This window comes from Sciurus vulgaris (genome assembly GCF_902686455.1).
Source record: "Sciurus vulgaris genome assembly, chromosome: 5".
In the NCBI taxonomy this organism is placed as follows: Eukaryota; Metazoa; Chordata; class Mammalia; order Rodentia; family Sciuridae; genus Sciurus; species Sciurus vulgaris.
This window is the reverse complement of record NC_136465.1, coordinates 38,248,875-38,265,460: the sequence shown is the minus strand read 5'-3', so window position 1 is coordinate 38,265,460 and position 16,586 is coordinate 38,248,875. Positions and strand designations below refer to the sequence as shown.

The window sequence follows — 16,586 nt, the reverse complement described above, 5'->3', positions numbered from 1 at the left end:
TAGAAAACCATTGCAGTAAAACTGCAGAGGGACAGAGTGATGGCCTAAACTAGGTTCATGTCAGTGGCCTTAGAAAGAACTGGAAGTTTTGACAATGACAGACACAGTGATCCACTGGACAGGGCAGAGGACAGGTTTCCCAAGAAATGAAAAGAAAACGGGTAAAGAGGTGTTAGATATAGCTTCTGGGTTTCTAACATGAGCAGTCATGCAGGTGGTGGAGCCAATTATGGATCAGGGAACAATGCAGAAAAAGCAGGTATGTGGAAAATTATAAATTCCACTTTGGACAATGTGGTAGAGACTTTCCAAAGATAATTTCAATATCTTATGCTTCATTCTATTTTCACAATGTCACTTCTGATACTTTCCCTCTGAGAAGTAGAATATGTTTCCTTTCTTGAATATGAATGGGCTTATGATTATGCTGTAAATTCCAAGACTAGATTGTCAAATGTCACTTACTTGGAACTCTGAGCCACCATGAACACCATCTACCTTCCCCAAGGCTTCCAATCAAAAGATTGAACAATCAGATAATGGGGAGATCTACATGGAGAGGAACCAAGGTTCCCTAAACCACAGCTCTGGTGAAGACCTTGGCCCAAATCCTGCACCAACTTGGCACCATGTGGAATGCACTACCTCGAAAGCAAATTGTCTTAATTCAGCTGATGCCATGTGAAGCAGAGAAGTCATTCCTCCCAGCCTCTGCCAAAATGTGAATTCATGAGCAAGATAAATGACTACTGTTTAAGAAACTGTATTTTAGGGTGGTATATTATATAGCAAATGATAACTAGAACAGGCAAAATGGGGTTGAGGGCTTTTGATCTATCTAATAGGTTCACAAATGTTCAGCTCTGGGATGGTAACTGGCATCTGGGGAATGTGTACAACAACACAGGAAAAAACAAAATGATCCCAGGATATGATATAAATAAACCTTACATTCAGTGGCAAGAGAGAAGACAAACTCAAAGGCCAGGTTACAAGTATATCTGTGTAAAAGCAGGCACTTTATCTGTTTATACACTGCTGCATCTCCAGCATTTACAACAGTGCCAGGAAACCCAATAGGAACTCATGAAACAGTTGCTGAGTGGATGAATGAAATATGTCAAATTTTACTGAGAGGCCAATAACAATATAGCTAACATTTTGCCGAGTACTTACTATGTATCAGGCATTGTGCTCTTTCTAGAACTGTGGCTGTGAAGGAGAGAAACAGGGTAAAGTATTTATTTATTTATTTTTTTGCACTAGGGAATAAACCCAGGGGTGATTTACCACTGAGCTTCATCCCCAGCTCTTTTTAAATTTTGAGACAGGGTCTCACTAAGTTGCTTAGGGCCTCGCTAAGTTGCTGAGGCTGGCTTTGAACTTACAATCCTCCTGCCTCAGCCTCCCAAGTGGCTGGGATTATAGGCATGCGCCACCGAGCCTGGCTGAGCGAAGTATTCTTAACTCCCCCTGACAATCTATTGTTGCCAAGATCACTAGTGATCACATGCCAAATCCAGTGGAAAATTTTCAGTATAGTCTGCAATCAGAGTTGAGTCAAATTCTGACTGTTATTAATAAGCTATATGGCCTTGAGCAAGAATTTTTAAAAATTTAGTTTAAAAACAACTACATGGTTTGCTTCCTTAGATTAATAGTACATAATTTAAACAAAACAGAAAACTCCTACAAAATTAATTAACTAATTATACTAAGTGTGAACGCAGGGGTGCTTTATAACTGAGCTATATCCTCGGCCTTTTTTATGTTTTATTTTGAGATAGGGTCTTGCTAAACTGCCCAATCTGGTCTCACACGTGCTAGAAGCTAGGATTACAAGTGTGTACCACTATATCCAGCCTCTACAAAATTAATTAAAAATGACTAAACATTGAGTCTTACCTTGTGGGGAATGGGCTGCCTTTGCATGTACAACCTGAAGGCTGGGTTCGGGTAAAAGAAGGCGTGTTTTGTTTGTTTAAAGTGAGAGACAAGTGAGCTGGTTTTAATGTTGTTGAGAAGGAAGCAGTTGAAGGCAAAAAGGGCCATAGATAGGGAATGGAATCTAGAAAACAAGTGAAAAGATTAGCTTTGGAAAAAGGTGACCTCATTCGTGAGAGTAACATGGAAGGCAACCAAATCAATGTAAGATACAAGAAATTTGGAGAACGGTGGCTAGAAGTTGAAACAGTTCCTTTTACAAGGATTCTGTTTTCTCCAAATGAGAGGTTATCTGTATACAGTGAGGTGGGTAAAAGTGAGTGATCAGAGGTGAGAAGAAAGTGGGAAAAGAGTGAGATCCACAGTGGAAAGCAGAAGAGCATACTCACCTCAGAAACTCAGTAAGATTGTTAGCAACATTTAGGGCCTAAAAAACCACTAGATAAATATAAATATCCTCCTTAGATATAGTAACTACTATGAAGGCAGTACAGATCATGCTCTCTGGAGGTGAGTCATGATGTATACACTTGGTGAGATTTGGAGCTACAATAATAAAAGACAAAGTTCTGCATTTAATTTCTTGGTTCCCCTCAGAGTGCAGTCTCAAATGTTTTTACAGACCCTCAGTGGAGACCTCAAATCCCCAGGCTGCTCATTACCTCTCTCATGTCCCACTTAATAGTCAATGTGTGCCAATCCACAAAATAGTACTTTCACAAGCTGAGCAGTCATTAGAAAAACCTAAACACGACATCATAAAACATGTTTATCCGTCAGAAGCATCTTTCCCAATATTTGTCACAAAGGGTAATAGGCAGACTTCAGGTCAACAGATTATAGTGTTTAAGATGATCTGTCAGATATTATGGAATTTTTTCCATATATGTGCAAGGGAGGTATTTTCAATAGACTACAATAATGATTTCTGAACTTGTTCTATGTTTGGCTATTTGAAGGCCCTGACCAAAGAACTCACTAATTCAGCATTTAGCTCAATGTGGGAAAATAGTATTTCAGAGTCCCCTGTGTGTGAGGATAAAGGTAAACATAGTTGGCCCCAAATGAGTCTATTACAAACTAAGATGCTTTGTGGATATACCTAAAGAAATGTATGTTTGGAAATGCATTTTCAGAAAAATATTTACTTTTTAAACCTTTCGTTAAACTTTTAGATATTTAACGTTTAAATTACCCTGAAATTCAGGGACAAATGTTGTCTTTGAGAAAACAAACTCTTAATTTGGGGTTAAAACATGTGAATACAGAGAGACGTGTCTAGGAAGAAAATGGCACACATTTATTAACTACCACATTCTTTTTCACCATGGAAAGCTTGAAAGCCATTTTAAAGAACAAAAACTAGAAGCAAATTCCAAAGAGAAGGAAGAATGAAAGAGAATAAACCTTCCCTTAAAACCCAGCTGCAAGGCCGAGAAGAATATTCTCGTGTTCGGCTTCAACGTAGACTGCTCACGTGAATGCGCTCTGTTTGTTAAAGGGTGATACAAAGCCATTGTCTGATCACAAAGCTTGTTGCTAACAAATGCAGTAGCAGCTTGTTGCTTAGACACTTCTGTTTATTTTTGCCTCAGAAAACTAATGCTACGATCAGAGTTAAAGTGACTAACACGGAGCACATGCAGCCCGTGCTTCTGGCGTGCAAAAATCCTTGTAAATCCAGCCACGCAGATGAATACACTCCTTTGTGGCCTTGAAACCATTCATCCAAGAAATATTCATGTCAAGAAAAGTATAGGCAAGCGGGTGTGCGACAACATGCTGTGACCCAGCTCAAGCCAGATTCATATAGCCAGTTTCTGTGCAGTCTAAAGTAGTAACGCTGTGCATTGTTAAAACTGGGCTAATCACACACCATTTAATCTAGCTTAGAAAAAGAAGGCCAAGATGACAAACAGTGGCCGGTGAAGTGTCGGAGGCAGCTCTTTAAATTGGTGCCAAGATGAAATCAAGTGATACAATATTCTAAAGCAATTAATTATACTTCTACTTTTTCCCCTCCTGGATAGTCGAGATTCTATTGAGAACACAGCAAAAACAAATGGATTAATGTGCTGAAAAGGACATTTAGATTATACATTAGGTGGACTGTTCTAGCCATGACACTACAACAGACTTACAAATAACATCTTAGAAATGCCTTTTGCTATCAATCTGCCCATGATGAGGCTTGCTCTTAAGCAAGTGAAGTGCCTTGAATAAAACATCAAAGAACAACAGTTAGGAGCTATTTCTCATGAGGCAACAGAGAGTAAAGTAATTTACAGTGCAAACTGATGACTCTAGAAACAGCATGTATAACTGGTTAAAAAGGACACCTCTATATTTTTCAGGTATAAAAAACGGTCAACAGAAAATTATTCTTCTGTCACAGTATGCTACTATATTCCCAAGCACACTAACAGTAGCATTCTCAGCAGACTGAAGAGTTTAAAGGAGAACTCATAGCAGTGTTTCTCAATCTTGTGGGCATTTGGGGCTGGGCTGTAACTGCTGTGGAGGGCTGTCCTGTGTATTGCAGGAATATTAAGTAGCATCCCTAACCTCCACCACTAGATGCCAGTAGCATCCCTTCTCCCAGAAATGGTCACCAAAAATGACTCCAGACACTGTCAGATGGGAATAAAACTCACCCAAACCTTACCAGGTCCCAAGGAGAAGTACTGACAGAGAAGTACAACTTCTGTGACCACAGAGTGGACAAGGCTACACACGCTTCCCTTCTCCTGACTGCTCAACATGGGGTCTCTTTCTTCTCTGCAGAATTCACACATTTTCTCACAGTCCCCCAGCAATCAAGGTAAGAAATAGGGACTTCACTTCCTCAATAAAAAATGCTGGGCCTTCATTCCTTAACCCATATATACTCTAACAGCCAAACAGCCTTTGAATCTTCTTGTACATTTAAATAGAAGCTTTACCGAATCCTCTTGATGGAAGATGTATTAGTCAGTTTCTTGTCACTGTGACCAAAATAACCAACAAGAACAACTTACAGAAGTTTCTTTTGATTCACAGTTTCAGAGATTTAGTCCATGATGGGCTGACTCCATTGTTCTAGGGCCAAGGTAAGGTAGAACATCATGGCAGAAGGGTGAGGTGGAGGAATGTAGCTCCATTCATGGCAAGAAAAGGGGGGCCACAGGGAAGACGCACCCTTCCAGGACGCAGCCCCAGTGATGCAACTCTAGTCATGTCCCACCTAGTTACCACCTAGTCAACCCATATAAACTAGGATGGACTGATGGGTTACAGCTTTCATAATCTAATCATCTTACCTTTGAATAGTCCTGCATTAATACAGGAGTTTTGGGGAGACCCCTCATAATAGGTACATATTCTCACAGGGATTAGTCAAGTTTCAAAATGAGTTAATGGTATTTGATTTCCTGACATGAAGCTGGCAACAATTCTCAATAGTTACTGTCACAAACTTCTTCAAAATTATCTGAAAATCACCTCAAAAGCTTCTCAGAAACTGAAAAAATATTTACCTTGCTTTTCAATTTGAGGCTGGTATGTGCTTTAAAAAAAAAAAAAAAAAGGATTCTCTTATCACATCAAACACCTGGAATTCCATAGTCTAAAGTGTCACTCCACTTTAGTAGAGAGCATACTTGAGGAATATGAAGAAACCAGCAAGAGTTGATGGTAGACCCACTCACTTGACAGTGGAAAAGACCACAGAAACCTCACAGACCTTGGATGGCCTAGTCAGAATATGCCTGCAGCCTGCCTTCCACTGCCTTCCTCTGATGTCTCAAGTGCTGGAATTTCTTGCATTTCCTTTGGTTTAAGGCCCTGAAATATGCTTACATTTTACAGGTAAATATATATATCACAGCGATTAAATTCACACATTACATTCAGAATCCTGTTTCCAAATTAGCACTGTGAGGTGAACGAATCTGATAGACACCCTTAGAATATAGACTGGATTTATACCATTTTTAAGTGTTGAGCATGACTCTCATAACATCTACCCATGTAAATGAGTAGTGCAGTGGAAAGAGTTCAGGACTGAAAATCAAGAGACCTGAGTTCAAGTTCTGAATCATGTGGGTGACTAACTAGATCTACGTTCAAAGGAGGCAAATTGTTTAACATCTCCGGACTTGAACTTTATTTTATAAAATGTAGGTGCTAGAAAATGTGACAAGTATAGTTTTCTCGGGGGAGAGAGTAGGAGTAGAGTTGACTATTAAATCATAGACTACAATGAATGCAATGGAAGTGCCTGAGCCCTTAGTGTTTCAAGGCAGAGAACAGAGGGGAGCTAGGTAGCGATACAGGGGCTGGGAAGTTATACTCACAGTCAAGGACTGGGCAGGGAGAAACCACAGCAAGAGTCCCCATCACAATGGCAGAAAATAGCCCAGGGTCTGGTCTTAATCCATTCAGACCTCCATTAAAAAATACCCATAAACAGATACATTGAAAAGCAATAATAATTTGTTATTCTGGAGGCTGTAAAGTCCAAAATCAATGTGTCATCAGATGAGGTGCCTTCTTGACATGTTTTCATATGGTGCAAGGGACCCGGCAGCTCTCTCAGACTTTTAAGGGCACTAACCCCACTCAAAGACTCCATCTTCTAATACCATCAGGTTTCAACATGTGTTTAGGAGACATAAATACTCAAATCATAGCAGATCTTGTAAGTTTAGTTCATTTATAAATTAGTGACTATTTGTATCACTACACTGCAATGCTAAAACATCCAATAAAATCGAAGCATTAGAGACGAACCTGAAAATCCACTAGAACCCACAGGTTAGCTCCCTTCTCTCAGGCAGAGATGCCTTTAAACTCTAGACTGGACAATGAAACTATACAATACCATTAAAAAAAATTCCTAATTATTACAGAAATTGTTACAGAAAGTAACAGTGTATGTGTGTTTATGCATGTGTATATACATATTTGATATAATTTTTGTTTTCTACTGTTCTACTTGATCTATTAAATTCTACAACCATTTAGTTATACTTGTGTAAGACAGAATGTTTTATTCAATTTTATCAAATGAATAAAAAGTCTATATTGTGAGTTTATCACTCTTAAGTATGTACTCCTGAGATTTCTGGCACACTCAAATCAACTTCATGTCCTTTGCTTTATTCAGCTGAATGAGTGTTACTCTTGAATTGCCTTAGCTATTCTTGATAACACTGCAGGGTTCAGAACAGCAGAGGAGATAGTTTTAAATAAGGCAGCTGACATGGAGGACTTATTTGCATCAAACTACAGGGGGAAACTTCATATATGTCTCATTATTACTAGAATTCCTACACTTGGGTAGCTTCTTAGGTGGCTTATTTTAACAGACTATTTCTGAACTGCTCTGTCCATTCTGCTTAGTTATAAATATAAAGCTATAAAGTTATATATTAAATGCAAATATAAATACACCAATGGCTCTGTGTCATCTGCACTAGTGGTTCTGAAGTGTGATTCCTGGATAAGCAGCACCAGCCTCACCAGTGAGCCTGTGAGCAGTGCAAACCCCTCAGGCCCACACAGATCAGCACAGTCAGAAACTCTGAAATACAGGTGAGAAATCTGCTTTTAGTAGGCCTCTAAGTGAGACTGACATATTTGGAGCTACTGCTCTACAGACATAAGTCTAAACTTCTGAGGATGGTTTCAGGGCTCTTTCTGACTGGCCCCTGTTTACTTATCCTGCCTCTCACTTGACATGAGTTATTTCCTAACTCTCTTCTTTGTCATCAACATGTGGTACCATCTACCCATATCCACGAGACAAACCCAAATTGGAATGAGAGCCACTCAACCTTTAGGACTCAACCTAGTGTTACTCTTGACCTGTGTTCCAGATAGGGTTGACCACCCTACACTTCTGTGCCACTATTTATCATGAACAAGCAACTCTCCCTGCATTTATCAAACAGCATCATCATGTTGTACGTGTCTACTGTGTCCTCATAAGACTATAAGCTCCTTAAGTCAGAGAGTTTTATTCATTGCACTGCTGTACCTAACCCACAATGGTACTCAGAAAATGTTTTCTAAATAACCTAAAACCCACTTGTAGTGATTAAGCTGTCCTCTTGAGAAACTCTCTACTGACATGAGATGTCCTAAGAGAACTCAAGAGCTCTCTCATCTACCTACATTCAGGGGAGGCAGGGTTGTAAACAGAGAAGAAAGAGATTTTAGATATTAAACACAAAGGACAGGTAGGGGTTACCCAGGCAGAGAGAGATTGAGAGAAGAGCAGCATTTCAAGAAGAAAGAGAGCATGCAAAAACTATGAGACAGGAGGAACCAATGTGGTGAGCTCAGGAACAAGAATAATTCATGTGGCTGAAGTGCAGAGAGAAGAGGTGGAATGGCAGGAAGTGGAAATTAATACCGGGACAGAAGCCACAGTAAGACCTTGACTTTTAAAAAAATCACTATGACTTAAGCATGAAAATATATATTAAATAGGGGAAGGGAACAGAACTAGTCAACAATGTCAAACTCTGTCCAACATCATGAAGATGAGGAACAGAAAAAAAAATCATTGAAATTAGTAGGACTTCTCAAATTCCATGACCAAGAAGCAATTCATGTAACTCCAGGGGGTACATTTCAGGCCTCAGTCAATAAACTTGGTCCCAGATTTGAATAAGGTCAGAGCAAGAAAATTTTGTGTGCAAAAAATTAAAACTTCTGAGATTCATTATTTCAAATTGTTTAGTATGCATAAGTTTTCTTTTTTAAAGGTTCAGTATAACAGTGGTTCACTTTATGCTATGAATATAACCCTTGCTGCTCTGTCACTGCAACTACAACTTATTTTTAAAATGGATGTTTCTTTTCCTCTCTCCCTGCTCTTCCCTAATCTCTTCCCCTCCAAAATCTCAGAGGAAACAAGATTACCTTTCTTCCCCATCCTAGGCAGAATTATTTGTCCCTAAGTACATACCCACCATAGGAATGATATAATCCAGACTTTGGGAATGGAACCAGAAGATCTTAGAAATGACAATCTCCCAAATTAATACGTGAATCACAACAGAGAACTCGTGGAATGTAGTCTTTGAGTCACCTCTTTTAAAGCCCCCTGTTCCTGCTGATGGGCAGAATCACAGACTTTGGGACAGGAGTCCCCCCGTGTTTCTCCTTCGCTAGCAAAGCAATAAACCTACTTTTTTCCTTTTTCTCAAAACTGTGTCCTTGTTATTGGATTGGCATTGGGGACAAGAACAGAGCTTTCAGCAACATCAGTAACTCAGGGCACCATGCACATTAGACAAGTACTCTACCACTGAGCTACATCTCCAATCCTATATTCATAAGTTTTCTGTAGGAACCTTTCCCCATTATACCTAGTGTAATTTTCTTTCTTATAGAAAAGATGAGTCAATTGGTCACTTTTATTCTTTTCTACTTTATTCCTTGCTAGAGTCACTGATCCCTAAATGAAGGACTATTAGGGGACCAAGTAAGCCTGTAGGCCCCCGCCTCTGAGTTTTGCTCTACCTAGTAATAGAAATGCTAGTCATGTGTTAATTCCATGCCTAAAATTTTGAGAAATTACCAACTGTTTTCCATTTCGACTGGGAATGAATAAGGGTTTCAATTACTCCATATCCTCACCAGCATATTATTAGCTATTTTAGTTACCCTAGTAGGTATGAAGTGGTATCTCCTGTTAGTTTTGATTTGTGTTTCCCTAATATATACAATGATGTTGAGCAGGTTTTCATTTGTTTACTGAACATTTGTATATCTTTGTAGAAATGGCTACAAATCTTTTCGCCATTTTCAACTTGAGTTATTTGTCTTTTGATTATTGAATTATAAGAGTTCTTTCCATATTCTTGACATATGCTCCCTGTCAGATATGATTTGTAAATATTTTTCTCATCTGCATTGTCTTTTCTTAATAATGTCCTTTGACATACACAAGTTTTTAAGTTTTAAAGTCCAACTTACTATTTTTTTGTTGCTTATGAATTAAGATAAGGTTAATTAAGATAAGGTGTTGTTACAGTAGGCTCTAATCCAATAGGACAGGTGTCCTTGTAATCATAGGAAATTCATATACAAAGGAAAGACAATGTGAAGATAAATGGAGAAAATGGCCATCTACAGCAGATCCACTTTTGCACGGTGGATACATTCCAAGAACCCCAGTGGATGCCTGGGATTTCAGATAGTACCACACCTTTATGTATATGTAATTTATAAATATAATATATACATATACACACACATACGGACATACATATATTGTGCTTTTTCTTATGCATATATAACTTGATAAAGTTTAATTTATAAACTAGGCAAGTCAGATATTAACAATGACAATAATAGAATAGACCAACTATAACAATATACTATAATAATATTGCCAGCATTGGCATCACTTTTCTTGCATTTGGGGACATTATTAAGTTAAATATGGGTTACTGGAACACATGCATAGTCAATCTGATAAATAAGATGGCTACTGAGTGACTAATGGGCAGGTAGCATACACGGTATGGATACACAAGATGTCCTAGAGAGGATGGAGCAAATGGTTTGAGGTTTCATTATGTTACATGGAATAGTGTACAATTTAAAACTTACAAATTATTTCTGGAAGTTTCCATTTAATATTTTTGGGCCACAGTTGGTTGTGAGTAACTAAGATAAGGGAAACTACTGTAGAACCATGGAGAAAGGTCTGGAACTGATCCTTCGCTCATGGCCCTCAGAAGGAACTAAAAACTTTATCTAAGACTTCTAGTCTCCAGAACCATGAGAACATAAATTTCTGCCATTTAAGTCACCTACTCTGTAGGACTTCATCAGCAGACTGAGCAAACTAAAATAACAAAATAAGAAAGGTATTTTTCTGACTCAACTCATGATAATAAAGAAGAGCACTCATAGAAGATAATCATGGGAAGGATAAATCCTTATCTGTATTCTCTTTAAAATATCTGTCAAAATGTCTGAAAGTGACGTTTTTCCGTTTTTCCCCTTCAAGAACAATGAGAATCAGGAGAGTAAAAGAACTATTCTCTCAAAGGAATTCATCAGATCAGGTTCCTTGGCTCAAAAGCTGACAAAGACTTCCTCATTCAGAGTCAAGGCCAAAGTCCCCACAGTAGCAGTAAAAGCCCTTCTTGATTGGGCCTTGGAGCTGTTGAGCTTCCCAATTCCACCTAAGCTGTTCCTCAAACAAGTCTGCAGGTTCCTTCCTTCCCTAAATGCTTTCAAGCCCCTGGGGCAATGCTCAAGGTCACCATCTGGGTGAGATCTTCTCCATCACACTATTTGAATGCACTATCAGCCTCCCCTCCAGCTGTACTAGCATTCCCTACCACCCCATTTCCCCCAAAACACATACCTTTTTTCTCCAAGGCACACATCATCGCCTGAAATATTGATTGTGGATTTTATTTATTGCCTAATTGCCTCCCAGTCTGGTTTAGAGACTCAATGAATGCAGAAATTTCTAGGTACTCATAAATTTGAACATATTTGCACAGCCCTCCTCACTGAGCTAAGATTAAAAACTAGTGCCTCTTCACAGTTGATACCTTTGTAACAATGGTCCACTATATGCTTTGCATATAGCCCTTGATCCTCTGCCACTAAAACTTATTTTTAAAAGGGACAGGTTTCTCTTCCTCTCTTCTTCCCGCTCCCTAATTTTGGGAGAAACAGGATTACCTTTCTTCCCCAATTATCTGTCCTTGAGCACACACTCACCATAGGAACTAAATAATTCAGACCTGGGGATGGCACCAGAAAGAAGTTCTAAAAAATGACTATCTTCCAAATTAACAAGTGAATTACAGCTGTGTACAGAGAATGTAGCCTTTGAAGCATTTCTTTAAAATGTCCATTTCCCCTGATGGGCAGAAACACAGCCTCTGGGAGAGATGTCCCCAGTGTTTCTCCTTTGCTAGCAGAGCAACAAAACTTCTTTTTCCTTTTTCTCAAAACTGTGTCCTGGTTACTGGGAATAAAGACAAAGCTTTCATAACACCTTCCTGTCCTCTTTTTACATAACTACTACCTTCTGTCAGTGACTCAAGGAGAAAGCTTCTTGGCCCAAGGCTTCCCTGTCCCTGTTTTTTTTTTTTTGTTTGTTTGTTTGTTTGTTTTGTTTTGTTTTTTAATCACCCTGGCAGGAAGACTTTAGTGGGCCTGGAGATTTTTGTGAAAAGTCCACTATGGGGTAAAAGTAGTGTTTTGCCTCTCAACAGCAAATCAAGGTTTGCTTTACATTCCAGATTTTAATATGTCTCCCAACTTCCTATACGTGAGGGGAATATGCTAGCACCAGCAAACTACAAGGGAGCTGGAAGCCATCCACGCACCTTACTATTGCTCCGAATCAAGCCTGGATATAAACCTTACTTCATTTGAAGAGAAACAAACAGGAAAAATAGAGTATATATATGCGTGTGTGTGTGTGTGTGTGTGTGTGTGTGTGTGTGTGTGTGTATAAAATCAACAACACTAATGTAAAGAGAAAAAACTATTAACAATCTAAATGTTCAACTAAAGGAAAAGATTAAGTGAATTATGAAACAGCACTCACTAGTTATTTAAATGACTATCAAGATCGTATATCAAGACAAATATTAATGAATAAGAAGTTTAAACCTCAATGAGAAAAAATTGTGTAATCATGTTTAGTTTAAAAACAGAACAGAAACACCAAATACTCAATTTTATTTTAATCTTCTAAAATCTACAACTACAGAGAATGAAGTTTCTACTAGGATACAGAAATAAAAACAAAGGTTTTAGTTAGGATGAAATTATATTTACTTTTTCTAATGATACTATAACGCTCCACCTTCACCTTTTGAATATAGCTCTGAGGCTTATTTTTAAAAGGCACATGTTTTTCCTTTCCCTCTTTTCCCTCTCCCTAACCTGGGGGCAGGGAACAAGATTACCTTGAGTTATCTGCTCCAACAGAAGGAGATATCTGCCAGAGGGTCTAAGAAGTGAATATCTCCCAAATTAACAAGTGAATGATAACACACCATCAGGGCTCCTAGGGACCCCCAGTCAGGGCACACCTGGAAGTGGCCTTTGAATAGCTCCTTTAAAATCTCCCTATTACTGCTGATGGGCAAAATCACAGTTTCAGGTACAGGGGTCCCCTATGCTTCTCCTTTGCTAGCAAAGCACTAAAAATTATTTTTCCTTTTTCTCAAAACTGTGTCCTGTTTGTGAATTGGCACTGGGGACAGGGACCGAGCTGTGACAATACTATACTGTTATTTTTAACAATTTGAAATATTTAAATGTAAGTCAGAAAAATGTTCAAATTTGCCAAATATCTGAACAGAAGACAGGACCAACCTAGGACCTTTAAAATGTATAATGGAAAACAAATAGATTCTTACCCTTGTGCCTCTTCAGTTGGGGAAAGCTGCTAATTGTAGTTGCCTGGATTATTTCCACTACAATTTGATACCTGATTTTTAAAAGACAAAGAGAAAGAGAATAGATTGAATAGGAAAAAAATACTATTTCCAGAGATATATTTATTTATACTAAACAAGTACAACACAGAAGGTGTGAGTTCTACTCAGGTCTCATCAAAACAACTCATCATGGATTGAGCAGCTCCCTAGCACACTGGGCCACGTGCTATCATGACACAAGAACCATGAACTGGCACCCCACTCTTCCTCTACCAGAAGCCTTACTACCTGTTCCCCTAAAGGCAGAAACCTTGAGGTTAGACTCAACTCCTGCCTCTCCTCGGTATTCTTTGGAAACCAAAGCCTGTCAATTCTAATCTCTTAAATTTGCATTGTCCAACAAGATGCCCATGAGCTACATGTGAATATTTAAACCAAGTAAATAAAACGTTCAGTTCTTCAGTTATACATTTCAACTACTCCACAGTCACATGCAGCTTGTAGACCCTATTAGATGTTACAATAGAAAGAATGTTTTGATTGGCAGAGACAGTTCTATTGGACGATACTTCCTAAACACTTCTCCAGGTTGCTCCCCTCTCCAGCTCCACAGGTACTGCCTTAGTACGCTACCCTGTTAAGAAGACCTACAGAGTCAAGACCTACAGAGAAGGTCAACTAAAGGACCTAAGAAGACCTACAGAGTCAAGAACATCTTCAGTGGGACTCAGATATCTGTATTTTCATGCTAACTCTCTCAGTAACTAATGCAGAGTGAGAGTTGAAAATTATTGGAATACAGCACCAGCTATATGCATGTATAACTTAGAAGGCTTGAGTTAGGAAAAATAAACAAAATCTTGCATTTTAAGTGCTGAGTACAATCTGAGTCATGGCTATTTTGAGCATATTCATTTAGGCTTTCTAAACCCAATTCTTAAGGGCTGGCAAATGGTTACTAGGATTTTCCTAACCAAACTTTTCTGTCCTGAGCGTTCTCAGACCTTAATTGCATTGACTGCAATCTGCTTGCAATAAAGCTGTTTAACATTAATTATTACTTTGGACACAAACTGTGAAGCACTTTAAGATTTAATGCTACATTTGGCTGGCTTTTAGCCCATACAATAGAGCATATATTCTTTGGCTTTTCAACTAAAACCTAGAAAAGAGACACAAATTCATCAGTCACAGCTATTCATGTCCTTCTGACAAATTCACATCTTTTTTTATTTTTTCACTTGTATAATATAAATATCAATGTCTGATGCTCACCACCTCAAAGAGCAGGTTGTTAGAAACAGTGTCGGCCTGTCCCCTGAAGACTGTGGCAGACACTGCTGGCTGCCTAGCCAACATTCATTCTCCCTTTCTTTCTTACTAACTGAATCACGTTTTTAATCAGGGAAAGCAATGCTTGAAGTTGAACATGCAACCTTCTCCCTAAGTGAGTGTTGGCCATCTGACATAGTTCAAGCTAAGAAAAAAAGGATGCAGTGGGACAGGGTACAGCAGCCACCTTCATTCTTTAGCAACCATGAGGATTGAAGCCATAGGCTGAGGATGGTGAAGTCAGGGGACAGAAGTTTAGGACTCCAATGACATCACTGAGCTATCAAAGAAGCCCCAAACTATCCATTTCAGGGTATGTTGCTGCATAAGGAAAATAAACCCCTGAATTACTTACGTCACTATATGTCATCTTATCTTGTGATCAATGCCATCCCACCTGAAGTTCTTTAAGGACTTCATGTGCAAAAGATAACTTTGGGCTGAATATATGCCCCGCTGCCATTTTCCAAACTGAAGCCTTGCTAGGACATTACTGACCAATAAAGTTTTCTAATGCGTCACTATCTGCAAAATGTTTACTCAGTTTCCAGAACTGGGTAGCGAGGGAACTAGAAAAAACACCCAGACACAAAAATAGAAAAAGTGGGACTCAGTGGTAAAGCCTGCCTGTGGTGGAAGAAGACTCAGCACGTTTATTATATAGGTGTAAACATCAAAAGGATTTATTGTAAGAAAGTTTCTTCAAGATAAACAAAACCGTAGTTGTGGGTCAAACAGCCCCATTAGGGTTTATCAACTAATAACTAATGAACTATGAACTAATAAATTCTGTGGCTAACACAGAATCCCCCTTGAGCAGGGCATCACGATCAATTGGGCAGTTTTCGACTGGTGGCTTCCCACTGAGAAATTCCCAAGAGAGGTGTTGCCTTTGTCTTTGGGCAGTTCAAATGAAGCAATGATTTCATTCACTGATACAGACACTAAGGGAACGGAAATTCCTCCAAAATATGGAAAAGCACAAAAATGGCTCATTATGTGAATTTTCATGCTAGTTACTACATGGATGAGGAAACACATATAAGAAGCATATACAAACCCAGAACTATCAGAGCCCAACATTCCTGAATGAAGACCTTAATTTAACCTTAGGACTAAGGTTCTACTACTAGACTATACTGACTTTTCATTCAACTCTAGAACATCTCTTTGAACACCTTGCACACTGCCATCTGGATGTCCTGCAAATAGACTTAATGTCCAATGACCATCCACAAAACAATTCCCATCTTGAAAACTTATCATAAGGAAACAATTTAACAGAAGCACCCTCCAGTCAAAACAAAACAAAACAAAAAACAAAAAACCCAAACAACAAACCAAAAAACAAAACAAAAACACACCATACACAATTGTTATAGCAACTTCTGTAAAGAAAAACATGGGAATAATCTATGGGGTCTACAATACATTTATTAAACATTTTTAATCTTTTCCTATGTTCTGGACACAGGAATGAACAACAGCAATATGGTCCCTGTTTTCAGAAAGCTCTGGGGATATATGAGATTGAAAGTAAAGCTCCGAGCCAATACTACTTATAATTATTAAGGTTACATGAAAACAAATGTTGCGACACACTGATTTTAAAAATTCAAAATGGCATGTACATTTATGATAGCAGATATGTTATATGGGTACATAAATCAGGGTTACAAGATGAGATAGAGATGAAATTAAAGGCAGTTATGTTAAACTGGTAGAATTATGAGTCATTCTTTAACTTTCTCCAAACTATTTTTCTCTCTCCTATATTCCCTACCTCCCTATCTAAACCTATTCAAACTACCTTCTTTCTTGCATAGGCTTTCCTTACCTTTCCATTTCTGCACTAATAACCAAAATCATCTTATCTTCTCAAAATCTTATTAT

General features: G+C 38.5%; 1 protein-coding gene across 5 annotated transcripts in view; it reads right to left on the bottom strand.

Moving 5' to 3' along the window:
* The window catches only part of SNX25 (sorting nexin 25), a 109,118-nt gene that overhangs the window by 31,495 nt on the left and 61,037 nt on the right, over positions 1 to 16,586 (bottom strand). For 4 of the 5 annotated variants that reach the window (XM_079141915.1, XM_079141914.1, XM_079141916.1 and 1 more), the window contains exons 6-7: positions 13,341 to 13,411; positions 1,177 to 1,212 (exon numbers count right to left, since the gene is read on the bottom strand). In XM_079141915.1, the coding sequence (XP_078998041.1) occupies positions 1,177 to 1,212; positions 13,341 to 13,411 (107 nt within the window). The remainder of the gene's footprint in view (positions 1 to 1,176; positions 1,213 to 13,340; positions 13,412 to 16,586) is intronic. The other variant, XM_079141913.1, reaches the window with a different exon arrangement.